Consider the following 27,487-nt stretch of genomic DNA (forward strand, 5'->3'; position numbering starts at 1 on the left):
TTGTGTTTTTCTTATTGCCTCAGTTCAGTGCAATTCACATTGTTTCTGACTTAAGGAGATGAGATGCTTTGTCAGTCCTAAAAATGTAGCTCGTTACCAAAGAGTAGTATTGTTATGTGATGGCCATTAAGTACATGACTATTGTAATTGAGCCACCCTTTTACTGTTAAACAATGGTCAACTTAAAACCAGGCTCAAGTTGAATTTGATTATTAAAAAAAAAGGAAATGATTATAGAAAAATACAGTCAATTGGAAAAAACATTTAAGTAAAACATACTAATGTATCTGCCTACAGTTTTAGAACTACACCAACCTCAGATATTAAAGAAAATCATTGCCGTTTTCCGTTGTCCATAGATTACCTTCTGCGGTCGACAAGTCTTTACCAACCACTTGTCAAAGAACCTCCTACTGGAGATTGTCCAAGTGCGGAAATCCCAGCCTGCATTGCCTCGGGACCTGACCCTTGACCTCCCCGCCAGGACCACGCTGCCGTCCTTCGTTCTAGAGGACGACATGATCAGGGGAATCCGACTCAGGGCCCAGGGAGAATTCACCGTTTGGTCAGGAGAGGTCGACGTAGGGTCAACAAAACAGAAGGAGACTTCTTATGTACAGGTGAAACCTTCTTGATATTGTAGCACTTTTATAAAACATATAGTATAAGGTCATGTTCATGTATAAGGAAATGGTTTCAAAATGTAACGTGACAGAAAAGATACTGTGCACAACACAGTCTGTATGCACACCTGTCCTTGGTGCTGAACACACCATCTACACAAACATACAGGACACTGGTGCACAACACAACACAATCCAAACACAAACCTGTCCTTGGTGCTGAACACACCATCTACACAATCATACAGGACACTGGTGCACAACACAACACAATCCAAACACAAACCTGTCCTTGGTGCTGAACACACCATCTACACAAACATACAGGACACTGGTGCACAACACAACACAATCCAAACACAAACCTGCCCTTGGTGCTGAGCACACCATCCACACAAACATACAGGACACTGGTCACCACACAATCCAAACACACACCTGTCCTTGGTGCTGAACACGCCATCCACACAAACATACAGGACACTGGCCACCACACAATCCAAACACACACATGTCCTTGGTGCTGAACACGCCATCCACAAACATACAGGACACTTGGTCACCACACAATCCAAACACACACATGTCCTTGGTGCTGAACACACCATCCACACAAACATACAGGACACTGGTGCACAACACAATACTTACACACACCTGTCCTTGGTGCTGAACACGCCATCCACACAAACATACAGGACACTGGCCACCACACAATCCAAACACACACATGTCCTTGGTGCTGAACACGCCATCCACACAAACATACAGGACACTGGTCACCACACAATCCAAACACACACCTGTCCTTGGTGCTGAACACACCATCCACACAAACATACAGGACACTGGTGCACAACACAATCCAAACACACACCTGTCCTTGGTGCTGAACACGCCATCCACACAAACATACAGGGCACTGGTCACCACACAATCCAAACACACACCTGTCCTTGGTGCTGAACACACCATCCACACAAACATACAGGACACTGGTGCACAACACAATCTTGCACACACGCAGGCAGTGTGCACTCAAAATATAAGGCCATGTTTGTGTATAAGGATATGGTTTCAAAACATAACTTGATAGAAAAGTATTTGGATGAAATTGTGATGTTAACCAAAAACATAACTGAAACCATGATGAATTCTATTTTAGCTGCAAGACAACAACTCCTGTAAATGGCAGATAACACATTACATCTCAGTTACCATACTGGTCAAGAGTTATTGACAGTTGACTTTGCCATAGACTTATTATTATGGATGAATACAAAAAATGACCTGCCTGGAGTGCTGCCTATACACATAAAGTTATGTATGTACTGATTTACTACTTCACAGTGCTTAATGTGATACTTTGTCAGTCTTTGTTATATAAAAAGTCTTATTCAAAGACTTTTATACAATAATCACCTAAACCATTATCTGAAGGTAACAATTACAGTATTGTTTTTTGCTCCCCAGATCTCTTGTGAGGATGGCAGTGTGTTACAGGTCCTGTGTACAGTCTACAACCTCCAACCTTCAACCCCACAGCACATGCCGGCATGGGCTCTGCCTGGACAGAGGGTGGTCAGTGTTGTTTGTTGTTTCATAAATTTGTCCTTTTGTTGCACTGTACTTTGAATCACAGTAGTGTCTGTACCCCCTATAGTGTCCCTATCCCTTGTAGTGTCTGTATACCCCCAGTAGTGTCCATACCCCCAGTAGTGTCCGTACCCCCAGTAGTGTCCTTACCCCCAGTAGTGTCCTTACCCCCAGCAGTGTCCATACCCCCAGTAGTGTCTGTACCCCCAGCAGTGTCTGTACCCCCAGTACTCCCAGTACCCCCAGTAGTCTGACTGTACACCCTGTCTGTATAGAGCAGTGAACACTAATTGTCTGTATTGGCGATAATGTAAAAATTAGCAAGTTCAGGGTGTCATAATCTCATCCGTGAACATTCCAGGTCATAAGAACTCACCCCACACAGCAGCCCGCTATCTCAAGTGTTCAAAAGTCTAATCTTTAAACTTTCTGACCAGCGCAAGATATTTCAGCGATCAAAACTGCCGCCATGTTGCCTTTCCATGACATCATTTTAGGGACTGACCACTTCAAATTAGGGGTCAGCACAGGCCGAAACAATTAACCAAAACCTTGTTTTTTTGCTGAATCTGAACATCTGCAAGCTACACTGTCTCACCAATATGAAATGTTACTTACATTTTCCTGCTAAAAGCCGAAAATAGGCTAAAATGCTGTAGGGACTCGTTTCGGGCCTTCTGCGTCTGCGTCAATTAGGGTCATTGCCCTGTAGGGTCCCTGCTAGAATTTGTCTGAGGGCAAGTTGTCTTGTAGGATTGTCAGATGAAAAAATGAATGGATGAATAAATAGATGGATGGATGAAAGAAGGATTAAATGGAACAATAAAATTATTGGGATATTGGCCAATGTCAAGGATGTCATTATTATGTTGTTTATTACATACACAACTCTGTTTTAATGTCCACAGATTGTGCTGAGTCCAGTGTTTGTGGTGAGGAGTTGGATCCCCGGGCCCCTGCTCATGAACCTGGAGACACGCAACCTTGGTGAGAGACACCAGTACCAGGTCGTGGGAAAGGGCAAAGGTCATGACCTCTACAACATTGAACCTGAACTCTCACATCATGTCACCTTTCAGTTTGGGTGAGCATCGTTTCAAATACTTCAAGAAGATCATATCTCGAAGATTCTATAGATCTAGCTATTCTTAATTTTCTAGTTTGTATAATATATTTTGCTAATAAGAAAAAGGGGGATATTGTTTTTGTTGTTTTTGTCTGTGTGTCTTTGACATGACACTACACTGTCTAACAGGATGTTAGGTCAAAGGTCCAAGAAAAGGTTATCAAAGATTATCTCATTTCCTGTCTTTAATTTCCTGCCACATACATGTGCATGTCTGAGCCAATAGGAAAATGCTTGGAGTTCAAAATTATGAATAAAGCAAGAACAAAAACACTGAATATTTTCGGAAATGAAGTCCGATGATTTCTTGTTTTTGTCGTGTAGTAAGAATGGTGAGCCGTCCAGCCCGACCATCCGTTTGAACTCTGACCTGATCAGTGAGGTGGACAGGAAACCCTCCCTGCCTACTGTGGAGAAACTATGCACTATTCCAGAAGGGAGTGATGATGATGTGGGAGAAGGCTGGCCATTCTCTGGTTATCTTCATTCTAGAAAACAGTAAGTCCTGTACATTTTTGGAGTAACTGTTACAATGATTATACAGTCAAATCTGGTCATTCAATCGTTGGGCACAAGCAGCCATCACCAGGCATATTAGTCACATTAAAACCGTCCCATTCTTTTTTTATATAACTGCACACTGTCCTGTGTAACCAACTGCCCTATTCAAGTACATTTTTCCTCAGTTCTTTGAGTGGTTGCTGAATACAGTTTTGACCGCAGCATTTCTCATGCAACTATTGTATACACAACAACCTGTAGTACACGTATTAGGAAAAGTATTACATTTTGTACAACCTCAGCATCTGAAGAAATATTGGTTACCCCAGCCAAGTACTCTCATAATGTTGCATTGGTTGCTCCTTGCTTCGTTGCTTGGATAACACTCAGGATAACTTTAATTAGAAGTTGTGAGTTTACTTCAAATATGTCATGTTTTAAGTGTTTGTATGCCTTAATGACAATGTGTTGTAAAAAAATTGGGGAAAGATCACACTCCAGCAATTTTTCTGATGATTTGGAACAATTACTAAGGTAACTGTAATAGTTGCCTTGTCAGTGTTCAGCTTTTTCTGATAGTTACAACTGAATACTTCAACACTTTTCATTACCAGGGATACAGACAAGGACGTAGTGGTGTTTCAGCCAACCACAGAGCTGAAAGTGACCTTCGCAGAATTCTCGCCATACGTTGACACCCTCCTGCTGAACGTTTCGCCCTGGTGCCTGCTGGGAAACGACACGTCGATCGACCTGGGACTGGTGTTGGCTGATGGGGTGGCCTTGGATCTGCCTGCGGGACAGGCTATCGCTCCACCAAAATTTAGAGTTAGTATTGGTCCGTGGTATAGACCTCTATTACATTTTGTACATAGTAGCAAAGTGTGGTTGAATCTAAAGGTTTAGGGTTTGAATCCATAGCAGGCCCCAATGCTGTGCCTTATTGGGAAAGGCACTTTCCACCTATTTCCTCACTCGACTACTGAGTCGCAGTGGTCCGCAGTTTTGCAGCAAACTTAAAACCGCCAGGAATGTGCTTGTTCTGTTCATCTTCTTCCTTGTTTTGACCGCAAACTGTAAACCACCACAAATTCTCCATCTTTTCCCTAACATGACATTAAATGCCCAAGGCATTTACATTAATTTTACACATACAAATTGTAGTTCAAACTATCATCTTTACATTCTCTCACATAATGTTCGGAGACCAGTGGTTACTAGATTGAACTAGAAGCCATGAGTTTGATTCTGACTATGTCACTCATCCCCAGATATGCATTCTACTAGAAAAGGCAATCCTAATGATCTGACGTTAAGCTGCCGTCCACTGTTTATTGTGCTTAACTAAATGTAGGAGGGGATTTTCTGGGTAATGAAACTGTATAAATTTGTCTTGTCTGTCATGACCATTGGAAGAATAGCTCTTCAGTTAGCTAAACTGGATCAATATCACTTTGATTTTCCCAGGGAGAGTTCTGTATCAGTGTGCGGCTGCCATCCTCAGCTGATGCCGACACGTCCAGCCTGCCCCAGTCCCTGCCCATCCTACTGGAGACGGAGGATGTGTCACCCAGCGCCAAGTATGGGGAGAGACTCATCATGCTGCAGGAGGGCCTGGGACTGCTCAACATTGTCATACCAGCTGCACAGGCAGGGGGCGCCACTAAGGTTGGACTGATGTAGAATCTATAATAGTTGTATTGTTCAGGAGGGGCTGGGACTGCTCAACATTGTCATACCAGCTACACAGGCAGGGGGCGCCACTAAGGTGGGACTGATGTAGAATCTATAGTTAGTGTTGTATTGTTCAGGAGGGGCTGGGGCTGCTCAACATTGTCATACCAGCTACACAGGCAGGGGGCGCCACTAAGGTGGGACTGATGTAGAATCTATAACAGTTGTATTGTTCAGGAGGGGCTGGGGCTGCTCAACATCGTCATACCAGCTGCACAGGCAGGGGGCGCCACTAAGGTGGGACTGATGTAGAATCTATAATAGTTGTATTGTTCAGGAGGGGCTGGGGCTGCTCAACATTGTCATACCAGCTCCACAGGCAGGGGGCGCCACTAAGGTTGGACTGATTTGGAATATATTAGTCTGTAGAATGTACATACTAATGTATTCAAATTTTTTATGGAAAATTGGATATCCTATTACATGTATTAAAATCAAAGAACCCACATATTATAGAACAAGTGGGTAAATTTGCCTTCCACTGCTTAAAAAGAAGAAGTCAAACCCAACAAAACTTGTATAATGTACACTTAATAAGTAGCACAACATACTCATAGAATGTAGTTCTTAGCACCTTTGTACTTTCCTTATCATTCAATTAGCCCTCAGGCATAATTTTGCAATAAATGTATTATATTATACAGGGCCTTGAAATTATTTCATAAAACAGGTCAAGATTGATGTGCGTACATGAAAAGTCAATCTCGCAATGTTTCAGCATCAAGTCATCGATCTGGAGAGAATCTTGCTTCATCTTGCTTCGTCGTATCGTCGTCGTATCCATTTTTGATTATACTGCTGCTGGGATCCCTTTCACAGGGGTAGGCAGCAGTCGGATAGTCTTCATACTGTTCTTCCATGCGGCTGGTCTTCCTCACACTATTCTCTAGAAAAAGCAATACTGAACTTGAGGTGTCTCTCTCCACAGGTGTGTTCCCTGTGTGTACAACATGGTATCCAGGTCCTGTGTGTTCAGGAGAGAGTGTTCCTCTAACCTGAGTAAACTTTCTCTCTCCACAGGTGTGTTCCCTGTGCGTGTCCTCTAGTGTACAACATGGTATCCAGGTCCTCCATCTACAGGAGAGAGTGTTCCTGACTAACCTGAGTAAACTTTCTCTCTCCACAGGTGTGTTCCCTGTGTGTGACCTCTAGTGTACAACATGGTATCCAGGTCCTGTGTGTTCAGGAGAGAGTGTTCCTCTAACCTGAGTAAACTTTCTCTCTCCACAGGTGTGTTCCCTGTGTGTGACCTCTAGTATACAACATGGTATCCAGGTCCTGTGTGTTCAGGAGAGAGTGTTCCTCTAACCTGAGTAAACTTTCTCTCTCCACAGGTGTGTTCCCTGTGTGTGACCTCTAGTATACAACATGGTATCCAGGTCCTGTGTGTTCAGGAGAGAGTGTTCCTCTAACCTGAGTAAACTTTCTCTCTCCACAGGTGTGTTCCCTGTGTGTGACCTTAATCTCCAAGCAGATCTTGCTGTGGCAAATGGGAAGGAGTTTAGCCGGCAGAGGAGTTATTGGCCACAGCGAAGATCTGCTGCAGAACGCACCGGTCAAAGGCAATTATCAGGCAATTAAACTGCGTTAGGAAGAAGGTGCGAATTGCCCCGGGCGTGCGGGGCCAGGGATCCCGTCACGGGTCGGCTGTAAGAGTTCATTGTGTTTTCTGTGACATCTGGGGATTTCTTTGCTTCTTTGGTGTCAATATACGTCAATAACTCACTACGTACTGGAGGAAAACAACAGCAAAACGCGTCAGCACGATGCGACAGGACGCAAGTGCAGTGGGGAGGGGGGCGCTGACGTCGATTTCCCCCAACGTTTCATGAAGCCACGGCGCCCGTTTGTTTGCCTGAGAATGCACCGGACGCCGTTAGAAATACTTCAATCATCGGCTTTGCTGAAAATGCACGTGCTGATTATATTTCAGCCATACATAGTATGGTGAAATATATTGTATTCGTAATGTTTCTTTCTTTCTTTCTTTCTTCTTCTTCTTCTTTCTCCTGTCAAATCTTCAAAGTGATTCATCTCCGCCGTTCCTGGACCGAATGATCTGAAATTTGGCACAGGGGTAGAATGGGCCAATACCTTGATGCTTTTTTCTCAGTTTTTTCATATCTGCCTCTAAAATGATTTTATTGAGATTTTTTGGTCAATTTTAGACCAAAACTGTATATTTTGGCCCCTGTACCCTGGTATTACAACCAAATGAGCTGAAATTTGACAGAGATGTGCCTTGATAATGCCCCCATATAAATTCGATAACACTTTTGGTGTACAGTACAACAAAATGCTTATTTTTGCGATTTTTTTACCAATTTTTGACAAAAAAATGACACTTTTGGCTCCTGTACCTTGGTATTGCAACCAAATGAGCTGAAATTTGACAGAAATGTGCCTTGATAATGCCCCCATATAAATTCAATAACACTTTTGGTGTACAGTACAACAAAATGCTTATTTTTGCGATTTTTTGACCAATTTTTGACCAAAAAAGGACACTTTTGGCCCCTGTACCCTGGTATTGCAACCAAATGAGCTGAAATTTGACAGAGATGTGCCTTGATAATGCCCCCATATAAATTCAATAACACTTTTGGTGTACGGTACAACAAAATGCTTATTTTTGCGATTTTTTGACCAATTTTTGACCAAAAAATGACACTTTTGGCTCCTGTACCTTGGTATTGCAACCGAATGAGCTAAAATTTGACAGAGATGTGCCTTGATAATCCCTTCATATAAATTCAATAACACTTTTGGTGTACAGTGCAACAAAATGCTTATTTTTGCGATTTTTGGCCAATTTTTGACCAAAAAAGGACACTTTTGGCTCCTGTACCCTGGTATTACAATTAAATGACCTGAAATTTGGTATAGATAGGCATTAGATACTTGGTAACAAGATTCAAGTAAAATTTTTGACATAAACAACTTTAAAATGATTAATTTTGGCACTTTTCTGAGGAGAAATTTGTTTTCTTTTGGCCTCCTGACGTGACCTTCCGTGACCCCGCACAGAGCCACACCTGTGCGCGTCAGCCGGAGAGTTAATTGAATCAAAGACCTAGCCAATCAGCGAAGAGGAGGCCAAAGGCTAATTAATATTCATAAGCGGGGCCTCATGATCCCGTATATAGCAGTGTTCCCGCCAGGGGGAGCGAAGCCCGCCTAAGGCTCTCGCATTTTAGACTATTCAGAAGGCTTTATATTGTATCAGTTCTTAGGGGCATATCTATGATAATCGCAGCAGTCACTTATAATAACTTCTCTTCAGGAGTTTAGCGTAATACTATTTCAGGTCAAACCGTCAAAGGCAACTAAAAACAAGTGACCGTAGGTAACATAGTCTGTGACGTCGGTTTGGTATTTTGTTGGTTGTTATGTTCTTTTTGCTTGTTGTTTGCTTATATTCTTTATGTATTTAATCATGGTGTTGAATAGATGGTATATGTAATTTTGCTCGTGATGTCTGTGTATGAAGCAGGTACGTACCTTGGTCAATGCTGTCCGGTGTTGATCGTTATAATCAGGATGGTGACGGCCTAGCTGTGAGATTTGATGTGGATTTTGTGTGTTCTATTACTGTTCGCTACTCTCCCTACGGTCCTGAACATGACATAAGTTTACTGATATCCAGTTGTGATTCTTCATTAAACATCCGGTGTCAGGTGAGCGATGCTGACACCACATTTCCTGTCACCTCCAATCTCATTGATGAATCTATGAAACCGCACATCCATGTCCCCATTATAACGAAGAGAGCAAACACTACCTATTGAGCAACGCGAATTGTAAGATGTTGCGGCAACTTTCCAACGACTTTACACGTTCTAACCATAAAGGCATATGGCTACCAACCACGCAAATTATTTTTTACTATAATATGTGATCCCAACCTCAATAATAAAGGCACAATACCGGAGCAAGGGGAAAACAGCATGGTGCAAAAAAAATCAGTTACGTACCATCAACTGCAGTGCCAGGCATAAAGTAATATTGAACAACACGCGGAATTCAGCGTCACACAAAAGACCGAAAAGTCAACTCACAGCCACACTGTAAAGGAGGTCGGACAAGAGACTGATGTATAAGTATATATGAAGACAGCATTATCATAATATAGGTACCAACCATGTTAATTTAAAGCGTAAATGGCGATTGGCCCGCAGCTATTTAGAATTACCGTAAATAGGTGATGCTGTCATATTCAAAGTAGATCGATGTTATAATACACATCATGACCAGCTGGTCGCAGCTGTTGACAACATGAACAGCTCGTCACAGCTGGCCACAGCTGGTCACAGATGTTGACAAATTTTGAGCAACTTGTGTGAATGGTAAAATAAATATCCAACATATTTCGAGAAAGGTGAACAACTGTCAAAGCGGCCCAGAACCGAAACACACCGCCAAAACAAACCTACGTGCATCATCGACAACCTCAGTGTACATAGCGGACCTGCCAAACCACATACGATTCAGACAGAGAACATACAGATACAAATACGACCGCGCGTAAACGTGATAAAACGACAACGGAAATATGCAAATACAGATGGAAACGTGCGTAAAATTGATGTACATATCACGCATCTGCTTGAACAAGCAGACTTGGACCAATACATCGTGAAACGTACAATTTCAAGGGGTGATATCTGACATTATTACATCCATAATGAAAGCAACTAGCGCGACAAAAAAACACCGTGCGTCATCGTCTAACACTGTGCAGAGAACCTGCCAAACCACAAACGTATACGACAACGGAAACTACAGAGACAGGTGCGAACGCGCGTTTGACGACAGGAAAACATGACGCATCTGCTTGCAATATTTCATTATGGCAAGGCTCACACAAAGCGGCTCTGGACCAAAACACCACAAGACGAACAAATTGTAGGGGTGATATTTTTATACATCCATAATAAAACCATCAGCCGCGAAAAAAAACAACGTGCATCATCGTCAACCTCAGTGCAGAGGACTTGCCAAACAACGTACGAATGCGACAATGGGAACATGCAGTTATAGGTGCGAACGCGACTTAACTTTGACGATCAGATAAAACCACGTATCTGCTTGACAATATCAATTACCGCATGACCCACATACAGGGAATCTGGACCAATACACCGGACATTTTGTAGGGGTGTTATTTTTATAACATCCATAATAAAACCACCTGCCGCCAAAAAAAATCCACGTGCATCATCGTCAACCTCGGTACAGAGGACCTGCCAAACCACATAGAATTCAGACAATGGGAACATATAGATACAGCTGCGAACGCGCGAAAACCAGACAAAACTAAAAGTCTGTCGACCAGAGGTTCTGGTCACAGACTAACAAACTTTAACGTTACTGAGTTCAACAGTACTTATAACTTGTTATCCGAAGTTGAAACGCTAGCGATGGTATTTTCGCTGCGCTGTTAGCTCCGTGCGACTGTTGTTGACGGTCTTATAACGGTATATTTTGCACCCCTGTACCCTGGTATGAGTAACATTTGGTATAGATAGGCATAAGATAGTTGGTAAAATGATCGAAGTAAAATTTTTGGCATAAAGTACTGTAAAAGGCTTAATTACAGCACTTTTTTTAGGCGAAATTGGTTTTCTTTCGTTCTCCATGCCATGACCTTTCGGACGTTTACCCCACAGAGCCGACATCTGCACCTGCGTCTAGCCTGCAGGAAGAGTTCATTCAATTAATGGTTCAGCCAATCAGCGAAGAGGAAAGCGAAGGCTAATTAATATTCATAAGCGGGACCACACAATACGTTAACTTGAAGACTCAGACCGTACAGACTTCTCGCCAGGATTTTTTCAAAGCGTCGGACAGGGGTCCGGGGGCCGCCGAATGTCCCAGGCGGGGTCCAGGGGCAGGGCCACTGTGGGGGGGACCCAGGTGGGCGAAGCCCCCCCGGAAGCTCTTGCATTTTAGACTATTGAGAAGGCTTCTTTTATTAGTTTTTTTAGGGCCATATCTACGATAATCGTAGCAGTCACTTACTTCTCTTCAGCAGTTTGACTTTAAAATATTTCGGGTCAAAGCTTCAAAGACAACTAAAACCTCATAAACAACAAACTTTACTTAGCTCAACAGTATACAAAAATATTGTACGGGTTGCCATCCTTAGTTGAAGCGCTTATTTATAGCGCTAGTATCTTCGCTGCGCCGTTAGCCGCCGTGCGACTTTTGTTGACGGTCTGATATCCCTACGTCGCCGCCTCGCTGATATTCCCACGGACATGTTTCAAGAAAAATACCCAGCAAAAAACGCTGTTCTGCGTCAAATTCTATTCTATAAAACATGTGGGACTCAGTGTTACAGTCTAAATATTTTGTAGAAGCACCGCTGTAGGAAAGAAGGTCCAAGCAATGTAAAACATCACGTAGCATGAAGTTCGCTGTCAACTGGCACACAGCACATGACTGTTTGAAACTCTAAGTCTAATCAACAGCCGTGTTTGATTGATAGCCGGCGGTCCCTTGATGAAGTCGGCGAAAGGTACGTTAGTTAGAAAATCTGCGTTTAGTTTTGATACGTAATTATAAGTTAGACAGTGGCGAGAATGATTATTTTCTCATCAATATTTCTCTTCAGAATTACTTGAACTTAATTGTACATCTAAACAATTGGCTTACCTGTGCAATGTTTATATGATTAATGATCAGTGTACTGAAATCATGTGTAACGTATGGCTCCTAGTCAATAGATCAGCATTTTCTCTATAGTGACCACCTGTCTATAGTGGCCACATTTCCTAGTGCTGTTGTTGTTTGACATAAACTTTGAACATTTAAATTGTAAGTAACTTTAAACTGCCAGAGTTTCAGCCCAATAAAACACTCTCAGCGCCAGGGTATGAACAGACTGACCAGACAGACGAAAATAAATCCTCGAACAAGGTTCAATCGTATCTTCCGGGTCTGGCAGGAAGTTGTTAAACTAAAATAAGAATAGGCTCGATGGCTGATTGCATACAAAGTAAAACAGTTTAACAGTTTTACAGCTTGAAGAAAACAAACGCTCCTACAGTACCTGCACCTGCTTGATTATTATTAAATCGTATGCCCTACTTGAATAAAAAAGTTCACTGCAATAATAAATGTACCCACATCACAAGGAGCTTATACTTTTTTAAACTTACACCTAGTTATCGTACTGAAAATTGTTAATGACATTACATGAAGTCATTCAACAATTTTCAGTCATGATGAAAATTTTCTGAATGGAAGGTGTGATTATTGTCATTTTCTGAAAAATAGAAGCAAGCTCTGTTTTTACCTGGAATCAATTCACAATACCAGTCCACTTTGGGGGATAATGTACTGTTAAGAGGATGTTCCATTTTTGCGCAGGGGTGATTTGGAACAGTCCAATGTTGCGTGGGAAGGGGTATGGCTGAAATATGCTGTATTTGCTCTTAAGCAAATGTCGGCCTTTCTAGTTATGTGGATACCTTTCCAAAATTTCAAGTTATGTCTACGTTTTTACACGCAAATGTCTGTCCGTCAAATGTGACGATCGTGGGTCTTTGAACCAAATCCAAGCGTATATGATCGGTAAAGATTTGAAGTTGCAGACATGAAAAAATGATACAGGAAGTGTTTAGCGCAGCTTTTATTGCAAAATATATACAAGTAACAACTAGATAATAACTTGTTATTTGTGTACAACTGATAATTTCATATGTCGATACGTTGTCTTGGTGCGCTGTGATGCAGTCTGCTCCAGCGGTTTCGGGGGGAAGCCCCCGCTGTGAACTGGCGCGGCTCGCCGCGTTTGTCCCAGATACTGGCTCGGAAGGGTTGTAAAACGATAGTCCTGGCCAAATTTAGCCAATTTGCACGTTGGAGGTAAGTGGATACTAGGAGGAGCAGAAACACGTTTCTGAAAAGATTGCTCCTCCCGCTGCCTTTGACCGGTGCGTTCTGCAGCAGATCTTCGCTGTGGCCAATAACTCCTCTGCCGGCTAAACTCCTTCCCATTTGCCACAGCAAGATCTGCTTGGAGATTATGTGACCTCTAGTATACAACATGGTATCCAGGTCCTGTGTGTTCAGGAGAGAGTGTTCCTCTAACCTGAGTAAACTTTCTCTCCCCACAGGTGTGTTCCCTGTGTGTGACCTCTAGTGTACAACATGGCATCCAGGTCCTTCGTCTACAGGAGAGAGTGTTCCTGACTAACCTGAGTAAACTTTCTCTCCCCACAGGTGTGTTCCCTGTGTGTGACCTCTAGTGTACAACATGGCATCCAGGTCCTTCGTCTACAGGAGAGAGTGTTCCTGACTAACCTGAGCTCACATCAGCTCAGGGTACAGGCTGTCACCACTGATACAGATGGCAGAAAGGTTAGTAGTACTGTCAGTAGAATTTCAATCACTGTTACCCAGGGTTTAGCAAGTTTTGTGAAATTCACTTGTCCTATCAGGCAAGTACAGTCATGAAAAATTTACTTGCCCAAACTGACTTTCCACTTGCCCGAAATTTTAGTAACATTTTTTGGTATGCATTTTCATGTTATTGGTTCTTCTTTTCTGTGTTGGCTAATTGCTTGATGGGAGTATATCAAAATCTCATGGAAAAATCTCTTTTGCCTGATCGGACAAGTGGGGTAAAACATTCACTTGCCCGATCAGCACTTTCACTTGCCGAGGACAATCGAACTAGTGGACTTGTCCGACCAATTGTTACCTCAAAAGTACATTGTATCCCAACTTAGAATACTTGAACGACACACAACATGTCATAGACTTTTTGAGGTAGAGTTGCTGAAGAAAAAGTGTTAAGGTTACCAGGTGCTTGAGACATTTTGTTCCATTTAATTCTTATTCTTATTCTTATTCTTAGACTATGCTACCTACTATTTCTTGTACATGTATGTGTCAAATTTGAGCAATTATATTATTCTTACAGGATTCAAAATGTTCAGTACAAAAATGGACTTAAATCGCAAATATGTTTCTTTTCCTCTAATTACATCAATAAAATAAAACGTTATACAATGTAAGAATCACTTAATCCAATAGATACATTTGTACAAACTACGCTGACTATGACTATGCTACATTAGACAAAAAAGTATAATTTTAAATACCCTGGCAAGTTTACAAATTGAATACATGGTATAATTACACAAAAATGTCATGTATAATGTTTTTCTATCATCCATTTCATATAGGGAGGTTTTCAAGATCAGGATCTCCAAAGCATTGAGGTTGCCATGGCAACATCATCCAAGAACAAGGACACCATGACGCCCATAGCATTGTGGGATGTCATTGGAGCTGACCAATCAGAAAGCAGTAAGGATGCCAGATGGTTTGACAGAGGGGTGCAGTACATGAGGTTCTCCCTGGCCAATCAGGAGTGTGCTTCCACACCCGAAGGTAAGTTTGGCGGTTGATGATAGTAATACAGCTATTCGGATTGGTCAATTGATTAATGCTAGACCTTGAAATATTTAATATTTTTATTTTGTATTTAGTGTTGTAATGTTACATGTATATGCAACTTGTTCTTCTTTGAATTTTTCAAATTAAACTCATTAACAAAAGTATTACATTTTGTGCATGACTGTAAGTATAAAGCATGAACTTGGCCGACATCACAAAAAAGTGCTCACTATATAGTAACATTTGCCCCCAGAAAATGCATGTATTTTTGTTTGTCCCTTCTTACGTTCATTCATTGCTAGATTATATTTGATTTTGAAAGGTGCATTATTTTTAGCCAGTAAGTTTGAATAATATTCCTCATTTTGGATACTGACATTGAGTCCTAATAATAAAATAGCTTTATCTCAAATTAAGAAAGGATGTTTTACCTCAAAGTTTACCTTTTTGATTTGCAGTACTGAGTCTACTGACAGACAAAAATTAGAGTAATAATTTAAACTAAATCCATTGACCCCTTGTGATACCTTGTAGGAAATCCCAAACAAGAGACTTGGAGCCCTGCATACAGACTGGGTTCTTTCCTGAGATACTCCATCTCAGTCCCTGATTGGTCGCCTGACGGGACGTGCGGTTCCATTGCCATGGTAACGACAGTGAATGAGTCACAGGGCCAGCTGTACGTGGTGGTGGATGTGGACCCCTGTCCCAGGTTCATCCTCCACAATAACTGTCACTGGATGCTGCACTTTGGGGAGGAAGCAACAGAGGAACAGAAACTAGGTGACTAATGTTCTTCATTCTGTTCTGCAAAATATACGCTGCAACTATACTGATGGTAGATCTTCATCTGATGCATCTATGAAAACAAAATATGTCACATTGATCTTATTGATTCTAAAGAAGAATTGTTAGTTTTTATTGACCAAAGTGTTGGGGTAAGCAAAAAAACCCTACTGACTGTAACTTCAGTTTGTGGTGTTTTAATCTTAAAGGAAGAAAATGTAGTGTTAGTGATGGCCTTTTAATATGTCAATACCTTTTTTTTTCAAATTGTTGCAGTCATTATGAAAATTTCAAACATAAAACCACCACAAAACTTTAAAGAGTTACACATCATCATTACAGTAATTCTTCCAAAATGCTCATAAGTTGCTAGTGACTTTTAAAACTTTGGTAAAATCTGTGTCTGTTTATGTCTATTAGATGGCATTCCAGTGAAGGAGGAGCTACAACTATCAGGAGTTCCCACAATTCCTCCAAACAGCAGCACTTGCTACTACCCAGAGTCCCTTGCTGCATCATTCCCAGAGTTCACTGAGGCATCAAACCTCAGCAGCCATGTTCACATCCGTCTGGCGGGGGAGTATTACGGAGCTGAGTGGAGTGAGGACGAGGGGTTTCTATTCGAGGGTCTCCTCTGGACGCAGGCCATCGATATCTGTGAGGAAAAGGAGCACCAGGTTGGGCTCCCAGGATTCGGGGAGGTGCGGGTGCGAATCAGCTGCATGGGAACGTGCAGACATGTTTACATCGACCCGGTTAAGAGAGACGAAGTGGGTAGCGACCTGGAGTTTGTGGAATTCGATGACGTGTCAGAAGAGGTAAAAGACGGAAAGAACGACAAAACGCCATCCAAACACACGGTTTCTCTGAGCGCCAAGCAACGACATTCCTCAGAAATAAACAAAGCCACTCCCTCAAACGAGCTTGCCTTGCAGTGTGGCGTATTCATTTCAGAAGCATGTTTGTTTCTTGTTGACGAGGTTTCAAACCCCTCTATAGCCACAGAGCTGTTGCGGATAACAGTCGACAAGTGCCACATCGCGTATCACCCCGTACGTACAGATATGGAAATATCAGAGGAGCTGCTTCAACTGTGTGCTTGGAGAGTACAAGTTGACAATCAGATCTTCCACAGGGGCAACTATGACTTTGCGGTTTTGCTCTGTCCTGAACACAAAGAAGAAGAAGGGCTACAACCCAGGAAAATGTGGTCTATCGAAAAGACGGCTGACTTCTGGGCCTACCACAGTATGGTCGTAGCGAAAGTTGGTTTGAACAGAACGTTGTCTGACAGCAAAATTGCGATAGCGTCCGTGAAGCTTACACAACGACCAATGACGGTTTACATTGAGGACACCTTCATCTATGACATCCTCAACCTGATTGGTTCATTTTCCATTCCTGCTGCATCAGACGACACAAATCGACCAATGAGGACACACGTACTACCCCGAGAAGTGAAGGAAGCGGCGGCTTCTCTGATTGGTCCAGTGAGCATACCAGAATTGACGATAGAAGAGATGACGATGCTTGTGAGCGTGCATGCCTCGATGAAAGTGTTCATTTCCTCCGACCACACCCGTTTGACGTTCAAAAACTTCTCCCGCACTCCTGTCTTCACTGTGTCCAGGAATCTGGTTCAGGACCTGGCCTTACACTATGGCTCTGGGGCTCTTTTTAGAGCAGGTAGGTAATTTTTATGCGTCATGTACCAATTTCATAATATTCGTGCGTTTTTGCATAGTGATTCGTGTGTATCACATAATATTCGTACGAATTTCATAGGGTTCGTGCAAATGCTTAGGCACCCCTGTGTACATGGAGATTGCTTGCAGTCAGCCAGTAGATCCCAACATTTTACTACATGATGTTTTTAATCCATGGAAACGTCGATGAACTACATTTAGGTAGGAAGTGAGTGCGTGAGCAGGTAGGTTCTTTCATACAATGATAAAACCTGCTATGTGTGAGTGACCATAGATACTTGAAGAAACTCAAAATTACCAGCTTCTTGCACAGTTTTTATTCCTAGTGGCAATTTTCTGTTTTGTCATTTAGATTTGGATCCAGTAATTTGCATTAAGCCTAATATTGTGTAGCTACAGTTTTTTGGTGAAGTATTGGGTGCCATAACATTTGTAGCACAACAGGTTTACAACAGCAAATTTAGAACATTCCTAGGAATGCCTTTCGACACAAAATTCTTATTGTCAACAGTTGTCTCTCTAACAACCTTACTGAAAACTCTTAAACAATCACGCAGCCAATGTGACAATGCCATAAAACGTTTGGGAACAATTGTATCCGTGGAAACACATCTGTGCTGACCAATCAAATACAGTTAAACAGAACTTCCTAAACGTTATCTTCCAGGTTGGGTGCTTGGTTCCCTGGATATCCTGGGCAGCCCTGCCAGTCTGCTGGGAAGTATCAGCAGCGGGATATCTGACTTCTTCCGCCTGCCGTACGAGGGCCTGACCAGGGGACCTGGTGCTTTTGTGTCGGGTGTGACCAAGGGTGCGTCCTCATTGGTCAGACATGTGTCGGCAGGTATGTATTTTTAAACATACAATAACTTCAGGTGGGTTTTCTAAAGAGTGGAACAAGGGACTGTGCCCCAACACCATAACCATGTGACTAGTTGACTCAGTAGACTAGTAGACTCATCCTCCTAACGCCCGGTCCCCAACGGCATTAGCCTATGGGGCCCTGCTATCTCATGCCCTATCAGTGGTTATTATGATTGTCACCCCAAACAAGCTGTCAACCAATCAGAGAATAGGCCTTTCTTGGGCTTTTTGTTGTCGCAAGCTGTCTCGCAAAGGCCGCTGGGAAGCTATCAGCCAATCATGTTACGTATTACATGGCTCCATCCTCCTACGCCCGATCCCCAACGGCTGACTGCCCATATAAGGGCAAGCTCATTAATATTTATAAGTAGGGCGGTTCCTAACTAATCTGAGTGCACAAAGTAGCAGAGGTAAACACAGGAAGTTTTGACACGACTGTGGTCCCTGTGCGTAGGAGAATGAGTAGACTAAAACTCCACACATTTGAAGTAAAAAAATTCACCCAATAACCTTGTTTAGTTTCTCTGCTTCCATGCAATATGCTACCCGTATGATTATTTTGGACAAAAAGCCCTACTTAGAGAGGATTTGGCATTTTTGAAGTCAGCCAAAGACTAGGGTATATTTTAGACTAACTCTATATAAACACACATACAAATACACAGCACACACCTTTCCTTGGTGCTGAACACACCTTCTGCAGAAACATACAGGATACTGGTGCACAACACAGTCTGCACACACCTGTCCTTGGTGCTGAACACACCATCTACACAAACATACAGGATACTGGTGCACAACACAGTCTGTACACATACCTGTCCTTGGTGCTGAACACACCATCTACACAAACATACAGGATACTGGTGCACACCACAGTCTGCACACACCTGTCCTTGGTGCTGAACACACCATCTACACAAACATACAGGATACTGGTGCACAACACAGTCTGTACACATACCTGTCCTTGGTGCTGAACACACCATCTACACAAACATACAGGATACTGGTGCACACCACAGTCTGCACACACCTGTCCTTGGTGCTGAACACACCATCTACACAAGCATACAGGACACTGGTGCTCAACACAGTCTGTATACACAACTGTCCTTGGTGCTGAACACACCATCTACACAAACATACAGGACACTGTTGCACAACACAGTCTGTATAAACACCTGTCCTTGGTGCTGAACACACCATCTACACAAGCATACAGGACACTGGTGCACAACACAGTCTGTACACACACCTGTCCTTGGTGCTGAACACACCATCTACACAAACATACAGGACACTGGTGCTCAACACAGTCTGTATAAACACCTGTCCTTGGTGCTGAACACACCATCTACACAAACATACAGGACACTGGTGCACAACACAGTCTGTACACACACCTGTCCTTGGTGCTGAACACACCATCTACACAAACATACAGGACACTGGTGCTCAACACAGTCTGTATACACACCTGTCCTTGGTGCTGAACACACCATCTACACAAACATACAGGACACTGGTGCACAACACAGTCTGTACACATGCCCGACCTAGTTGCTGAACACACCATCTACACAAACATACAGGACACTGGTGCACAACACAGTCTGTACAGACATCTGTCCTTGGTGCTGAACACACCATCTACACAAACATACAGGACACTGGTGCACAACACAGTCTGTACACATGCCCGACCTAGTTGCTGAACACACCATCTACACAAACATACAGGACACTGGTGCACAACACAGTCTGTACACACACCTGTCCTTGGTGCTGAACACACCATCTACACAAACATACAGGACACTGCTGCACAACACAGTCTGTATAAACACCTGTCCTTGGTGCTGAACACACCATCTACACAAACATACAGGACACTGGTGCACAACACAGTCTGTACACACAACTGTCCTTGGTGCTGAACACACCATCTACACAAACATACAGGACACTGGTGCACAACACAGTCTGTACACACAACTGTCCTTGGTGCTGAACACACCATCTACACAAACATACAGGACACTGGTGCTCAACACAGTCTGTATACACAACTGTCCTTGGTGCTGAACACACCATCTACACAAACATACAGGACACTGTTGCACAACACAGTCTGTATACACATCTGTCCTTGGTGCTGAACACACCATCTACACAAACATACAGGACACTGGTGCACAACACAGTCTGTACACACAACTGTCCTTGGTGCTGAACACACCATCTACACAAACATACAGGACACTAGTGCTCAACACAGTCTGTATACACAACTGTCCTTGGTGCTGAACACACCATCTACACAAACATACAGGACACTGGTGCACAACACAGTCTGTACACACACCTGTCCTTGGTGCTGAACACACCATCTACACAAACATACAGGACACTGGTGCTCAACACAGTCTGTATACACAACTGTCCTTGGTGCTGAACACACCATCTACACAAACATACAGGACACTGTTGCACAACACAGTCTGTATACACATCTGTCCTTGGTGCTGAACACACCATCTACACAAACATACAGGCCACTGGTGCACAACACAGTCTGTACACACAACTGTCCTTGGTGCTGAACACACCATCTACACAAACATACAGGACACTGGTGCTCAACACAGTCTGTATACACAACTGTCCTTGGTGCTGAACACACCATCTACACAAACATACAGGACACTGGTGCACAACACAGTCTGTACACACACCTGTCCTTGGTGCTGAACACACCATCTACACAAACATACAGGACACTGTTGCACAACACAGTCTGTATACACACCTGTCCTTGGTGCTGAACACACCATCTACACAATAATACTGGTCACAGTCCATACCAAAGGAGTTAAATAGCCTTTTTAAGATTGTAAAAATGATGTTAATAACAATGATGGCAATGCCTTACCCCATGTAGGTACATTGACGTCCATCGTGAACCTGGCCAATAGCATCTCCCGTAACATGGACCGGTTGTCGCTGGACCAGGACCACGCCCACCGTAACCAGGAGTGGCGGCGCCGGCTGCCCGCGGGAGTCACCACTGGGCTGGTACAGGGGCTGTCTGGGCTGGGCCTCAGTCTGCTGGGTAAGGGAAATACTAGCTTTTTTTAAAACTCCAGGGCACGAAGTACTCGGTGCATGTGCACCCAGGTGCACCCAAAATTGGAGATGATCATCCAATTATTTTCTGTGGGTGCACAGGGTGCACCCAAATATTCTTTTTACATTTATGTATGTAAAGATATCAAACTTTCATATTCTCGACATCTACATTTTGTAAGTGTTAGAAAGATAATAAAAAATGTCCGTCATGGTACTTGTTTAAGAATTTGATAGCTTGTAACTAAGTTTTATTATTAGGTTATTAGTTAAATTTAAGTGGTGCAACGAAAATTTTTTTGGTGCACCCAATATTTTAAGCTGGGTGCACCAGTGCACCTAATCCCAAAAATGAATTTCGAGCCCTGAACTCATTTTATCCAGAGTAATCTTTTGGCAACACAAATTGGCTTTAATTGGCTACAAACTTGATAATAGAGTCAACAGTTTTGGGACAATATTTGAAAGAATTTTGAATAAAAAACATCTAATAAGCCACAATGAATTATAACTTTTGAAAATGGAAATTTAAATCTATTTAAATTCCTATGAACTCAAGAAACATTTTGAAAGTGACTTTACAAATATCTCTTTATTTGTAATAATTTTCAAACATCTATGTGACTATTTCACTTTTAGAAATATTAACAGATATTTGTAAACATTGTAATGGTAGAATTAGTTTACAGCCAACATAAAATTAAGCCCCTATAACCTTCCTTGGTATATTTTTAGATTTCCTTGACATAATATGAACATTGACACAAGTGGAATAAACACATTACAATTTTTGTACATTTAAGAAAAATGCTCCTTTAGTGGTAGTTGGTGTTATAAACGATCCTAATTTTTTAGATAAAAAAACTGTGACTATTCTATCCATCCCAGGTGCAATAGCTGGTGTTGTGGACCAACCAATCCAGAGTATCCAGTACGCCATGGACAGTTCGGAGAAGACGGTGACCCAGCGAGCCACGGGGGTCATCTCTGGGGTCGGGAAGGGCCTGGTGGGCGTGGTGGCCAAACCCATCGGAGGGGCGGCCGAGTTTGTGGCTCAGACAGGGCAAGGTAGATGTAATTTGTAGCTATCAGTTCGGACTACATTGTACATTTTGTATCATTTAAACTTGCTGAAAATAATCAAAATATGGTAAACATTGAGCAAAATGTGTATTGTCTAGAAATGATTGGGAAAGAGGCAGGTAGAATGTTGGTAGTGTTATTGTTTATTTTCTAAAGTCAGTAGCAGTCATTCAGGACACTTGGAAGCTGTTAACTGCAAATTAACCACTGTATGGGACTATTATGTTGAGCTTTATAGTCTATCTTAGTATTGCTATTATTATTACATTTCTATTTGTAGCTATTCTTCACTACAACAGAGTGAAATAGAATTCGATTTCTACAATGATCAACATGATGATTGTAGGCACTAATGAAAGTAGAAAAAAAAGGTTTACCTTTTATGCTCAGCCAAGAAAAAAGCATGTTTGAATAGTTTTTGACACTGTTTGCTGTTGTTTCTTTAGGTATTCTCCAGGGTGCCGGCCTGACCCACCTGCCCCGCCCCAGGTGTAACCCCACCATCCGGGAGGCGTGTGACGCTGAGAACGGACAGGTCAAGTACACATGGTAAGACTGTATACTCTTCAAGTTGGACCACACAACATGCAAACATAATGCAAGCATTTGTTTGGACATTCCCAATCGGGTCATTTTTTGCATATTTTCCTACTTTACCATAGATATGTAACACGCACGCTGTCAGCACTTAAGTAATATACTTTTTTTTTCTCTTTCCATTTGTCCTCTTGGTACTTTGTACATACATTGTACATGTAATAATAAACTAAACAAACCAAAACTATTTATTTGTTTCAATGTTCATAATAGACCATAACCCAGCTTCCGTCAGAATATAGAAATACATACAGGAAAGTGGAAATATTTGACATGACTCTTTCATCGGTCAAACCAATGATTGTCATTTTCCCTCTCACTTGTTTAACTACTAATTGTGATTGACAGTCTATTGCTCTGAAGATATGTCGATGAAGATTAGACATCCAAGTAATAAGATATAATGCCAAAAAGCAGTTACTTCAAAAAGCAACTGGACATGATTTTGGAAACGGTTAGATGTTTTAGATAGTATCGTCACTGACAAAAGATAGTGGATACGTCTGACAGTTCCCAAAGTCATATCTAGTTGCTTGAGTAACTGCTTTTTGGCATATTGCTCTAAAGATTTAAAAATTGTAGTCACTGCCATTATCTGGTACAGAAGTTATGTTCCCAAGTGTTTGAATTAGTGAGTTATCTTGACATCATACAGCCAATTTCCTTTGAATTCCAGGAAAATGTTGCAGGCATTGTCTCTTCCTGACATCTGTGTGCACCTGCCAGGCTCCATGGTGACACCTGCGGGACAGCTGCACCCGGTTGTCCTGCTCCTGACTCCACTGGTGAGGAATGTCTCTTCTCTTGTGGATTATCTATAGAATATATTATAACCTGTCTTATTTCTGTCACAGACTGGCAAGGAGTATTATTACAGGGTTGGACAAGTTTTCTAAAATTGACTTGTCCTATCGGGCAAGTACTTAAAAAATTTACTTGCCCAAACCAACTTTTCACTTGCCCGAAATCTAAATGACATTTTTCTATGTATATTCATGGCCTTCAATGGAATTTTTGTTATTGGCTCTATTTTCTATGTTAACCAATGCTTGATGTCATGACTTTGAAAAGTATCAAGTACATCAAAATCTCACTCAATGGAGAAAAGCTAACTTGTCCGATCGGGCAAGTGGGGAAGGACATGCACTTGCCCAATTGGCATTTTCACTTGCCCGGGACTATAGGGCTAGTGGACTTGTTTATCCCTGTTATTATATCATCAGGAGAGTTTTTAATGATTTTTATTTGCACGAGTAGTGGGCTAAGGATCTAGGAGTGCAGAGATTTTCTTAAGATAATTGGTGATATCTGTCTGCAAGCTTTCTGTCAAAGTATGGGGCAATGTTTGTCATACTGCCTAGTGAAGAATTGATTGGTCAAATGCATCAGGCAAACATCAAGTCAAATACATGGATGGGTAAAGTTTTAGAATGTTAGGAGAAGTAAGGTATTCCCACATCCATTTTTAGGCTGTTGGGACAGTGGGTTGTTATCCACTGTGTCTAAGGCACAGTATTGGTAGGTGGAGCCCGTACTTTTCTTTCCACTGCCTTTTACCTTGAAGTTCCTAACCAAAGCCAGCTACCCATTTTTACACCTTGGTGGAAGGGGAATGTCATACCTTTTTCATTTGCATAAGATAGCTAGCATGACAGGATGCAACCCAGGACATCTGGGTTCTGGCCAAGCACCCTGCATTTGCACCACATAACCTTCTGTATTTAATTTAGTACATGTTAAAAAGATAAGATGAAAATAGTAAGACGTCATCCTGTTTGCTTCCTGTTCCAGGTGTTGTTTGTTGTGAGTGTTGCTGATGACACCCAACAGCAGGCCTTCTCCATCCTGGACATAGAGGTCAAAAGGTCGTCACATGACCCGGGGTCAATCAAGGTCAAGGTCAGCCCACAGAAGGCCCCAACAGCTAGAGAGGTCAGTCTTAGCAAAATTGTGTTTTAAATAGTTATAATGTATAATTCTTTATCATCACAAAGCTTATAATTTACTGTTATAATTTTACAGTTAATTTTAGAGATAATTTTGGAGTACTTGCTAGAGAGGGAAAAAAGCTTTTAAAAGCTTTTAAAATTGAATGATTTACAGTAAATTTGGCAGTAGTATGATAGTCCATTATATATGTTACATGATGATACTGTGTATTAAGATGTCTTAGCCAAAAAATTTCTTTGTTTTATGAAATAATTTCTAGCTTGTAAAATAGTGGAACACAGAAAAATTCGGCGAAGTATTAGGAACAATGCAAGCTTTAAGTTGGACCCACATGTATCTCACATGTAAACAAACGTATGTCAGAAGCACAACTTTTCTTGGGGTTCAACTCTCCAAACTGCGATTGCTTCAGCGAAAGATTTGATCCCACTTACTTCCCTTTCCTAAGTATTTAAACATTTTCTTACTTGTATATTTCCACAGAAGGAAGAACAAAAGGAGAGGGTGTCAGAGTTCATTGACATGACTCTGGGCCTCCCTAACACCAGCCCTAGCAACGCTGAGTCAGACACGCCTAGCGACCTGTCAGCCGTGCCCAGCCCTGAGTTTCCGGCAACCTGCTACAAGTTTGAACTGAGAGAACAGTACAGGGATCTGTTTGTGTCCATGTTTCAACAGGCCAAGAAGAAGGCTCAAGGAAAGGGCTTTTACTAAATCCAATTTCTCATTCAAATGAAGCTTCATATCTGACGTTAACTGGCCTTATACAAAGATTTTTAACGCTTGTTCTGTACAAAAAATTGAGTTCTTACCAATAAGCTTCCAATCAGTACTGTGACCATTCTCAAATTGACATGGCTCAAAGCCAAAGTCACAAGACCTGAACCAAAGTGTGACATCCAAAATGGGCCAGAGGTAGCTGGTATCAGCCCCCGTCTCGGTTGAGAGAATCTGAAGGTCCTCATGTTTTGTGAAAGTGTGACAATATTTTATTTTGAAGGTAAAACATTTTAGAAACATCAACTTGGGTGTGGGAAAAGAATATTAACTAGCCATGTACCTACGCCATGTCTTCCTACTGTATCTAATGTATTCTAAATTCCTGTATGATGCAAGTGAATGCAAAGTAGATACTGAATGTATATTACTGAATGTAACATATTGAATGCATATAGAGGTACTTGAATGCTGCATTTTATGTCTTCTTACTTCGGAATCTGTATTGTATATTGATATGTCACTAGAAGGTGGCCAGTTTGTCCCAATATGAAAATATGTGAACAGAGCCAATCACAATGACAATATATATTATTCCAACTTCGATTCTTTGTTACTGAATTATCGTTTCTGTAACAAATACTACAAATTTGCATTGTATGCAAAAGCACCTTTGCATTGTTATTTTTTCTTGTTGCAAGGTTGAGTACAAACATTGCAATGAATACATTTAGGAATGTGCTTCGGAATATTTTACCATGTCCTGTTATTTAATCCCTACATATTATGAAACATTGACTATCAAATGCTGTACAAAGACTTATAAAGTTTAAACATCTCTAATAAGTCTTGTACTATTTTCAGAGATGTAAATTTATGGTATTTATAACTCAGTAAGTCTTGCAATTATTATTAAGTTTCAAAAGTGAAACATTTGTCAAGGAAATATCTAGGGGATATATTTGAAGATGTATAGAAAGTCTACATATACATGGAGTGTATGCTCATTGAGACTTCCATTGAGAATTAAGTCAGCATGCTGTTATAGCTGAATAGTCTTATATTGTATATCATATGATATGCTTCATAAAGTTATTTATCATATTAAGTGCAAACGCGAGACCAAAGTGCCTTACATTGTATTGTATCCTGCTGTTTGATTGGTGAAATGCTGCCAGTAGTAATAAAGAGATTTCTGGATAGAAAGAGTCACTGTGTGTTCTGTTTGGATGAAATCTAATTATTAAGTGTGTCCCATTTTGGAGGAAAAGTCCCAGCGTATCGTTTTTTGTAGAGTAACAACCGAAAGGCTGGTACTAGTTATAGCAAGATCGTGGACAACATTAAACATGTGCCTGGTTGATAATGAGAAAAGAATGAAAGTCTATGTAAGGTAGATAAAGTACGTATTTTATATACATGTACTAGCAACAAAGAGTAACTGGAACAGTGGTTCACAGTTAGAAATACTGTAAATGTATTTAAGTTCGTGGGGATTTAATTTCGCGGTAGCGGGAAAAGGACTTTTCGCGGTGGATTTAAGTTCGCGGTAACACCATAGACTGCCATCTAATATCATAATAGAAAAATGTTCGCGGTGGTTTTAAATTCGCGGTGAAGTGGTCACCGCGAAAAATGCAAACATTAATCCACCGCGAACATTT

At 41.7% G+C, this 27,487-nt stretch overlaps 2 protein-coding genes and 1 long non-coding RNA gene across 7 annotated transcripts in view; 2 read left to right on the forward strand and 1 right to left on the reverse strand.

The window, feature by feature from the left end:
- The window catches only part of LOC118404116 (vacuolar protein sorting-associated protein 13B-like), a 56,725-nt gene extending 42,923 nt beyond the window's left edge, over window positions 1-13,802 (forward strand). For 4 of the 5 annotated variants that reach the window (XM_035803105.1, XM_035803104.1, XM_035803106.1 and 1 more), the window contains exons 37-43: window positions 360-620; window positions 2,097-2,204; window positions 3,128-3,303; window positions 3,670-3,843; window positions 4,461-4,674; window positions 5,314-5,514; window positions 6,707-6,804. In XM_035803105.1, the coding sequence (XP_035658998.1) occupies window positions 360-620; window positions 2,097-2,204; window positions 3,128-3,303; window positions 3,670-3,843; window positions 4,461-4,674; window positions 5,314-5,514; window positions 6,707-6,784 (1,212 nt within the window). In that variant the 3' untranslated portion in view covers window positions 6,785-6,804. Of the gene's footprint in view, window positions 1-359; window positions 621-2,096; window positions 2,205-3,127; window positions 3,304-3,669; window positions 3,844-4,460; window positions 4,675-5,313; window positions 5,918-6,706; window positions 6,805-13,703 lie in introns of those variants that run through there. The other variant, XR_004829748.1, reaches the window with a different exon arrangement.
- Window positions 6,537-13,695, reverse strand: LOC118404131. The gene is made up of 3 exons (XR_004829752.1): window positions 13,620-13,695; window positions 6,682-7,038; window positions 6,537-6,575 (listed from the first exon to the last, which is right to left on the reverse strand). It is a non-coding gene; the product is annotated as an uncharacterized LOC118404131 (long non-coding RNA).
- LOC118404119 (vacuolar protein sorting-associated protein 13B-like) lies at window positions 13,795-27,025 on the forward strand. Its single transcript, XM_035803110.1, has 11 exons — window positions 13,795-13,947; window positions 14,778-14,985; window positions 15,526-15,774; window positions 16,198-17,463; window positions 18,151-18,327; window positions 21,292-21,462; window positions 22,365-22,544; window positions 23,006-23,108; window positions 23,833-23,941; window positions 24,948-25,088; window positions 25,590-27,025. The coding sequence occupies exons 2-11, from the start codon at window positions 14,820-14,822 to the stop codon at window positions 25,818-25,820; spliced, it is 2,793 nt and encodes a 930-aa protein (XP_035659003.1). The 5' UTR covers window positions 13,795-13,947; window positions 14,778-14,819; the 3' UTR covers window positions 25,821-27,025.
- The last annotated feature ends 462 nt before the right edge of the window (window positions 27,026-27,487 follow it).

This window comes from Branchiostoma floridae, chromosome 17 (assembly GCF_000003815.2).
Source record: "Branchiostoma floridae strain S238N-H82 chromosome 17, Bfl_VNyyK, whole genome shotgun sequence".
In the NCBI taxonomy this organism is placed as follows: domain Eukaryota; kingdom Metazoa; phylum Chordata; class Leptocardii; order Amphioxiformes; family Branchiostomatidae; genus Branchiostoma; species Branchiostoma floridae.

What these genes read in the sequence shown, in the direction of transcription:
- LOC118404119 (XM_035803110.1), top strand. Translation starts at nt 14,820, where the DNA reads ATGGCAACATCATCCAAGAACAAGGACACCATGACGCCCATAGCATTG. An exon ending in TGTGGCTCAGACAGGGCAAG is followed by an intron (nt 22,545 to 23,005) that starts GTAGATGTAATT and finishes TTGTTTCTTTAG; the next exon opens with GTATTCTCCAGGGTGCCGGC. An exon ending in GGACAGGTCAAGTACACATG is followed by an intron (nt 23,109 to 23,832) that starts GTAAGACTGTAT and finishes TTTGAATTCCAG; the next exon opens with GAAAATGTTGCAGGCATTGT.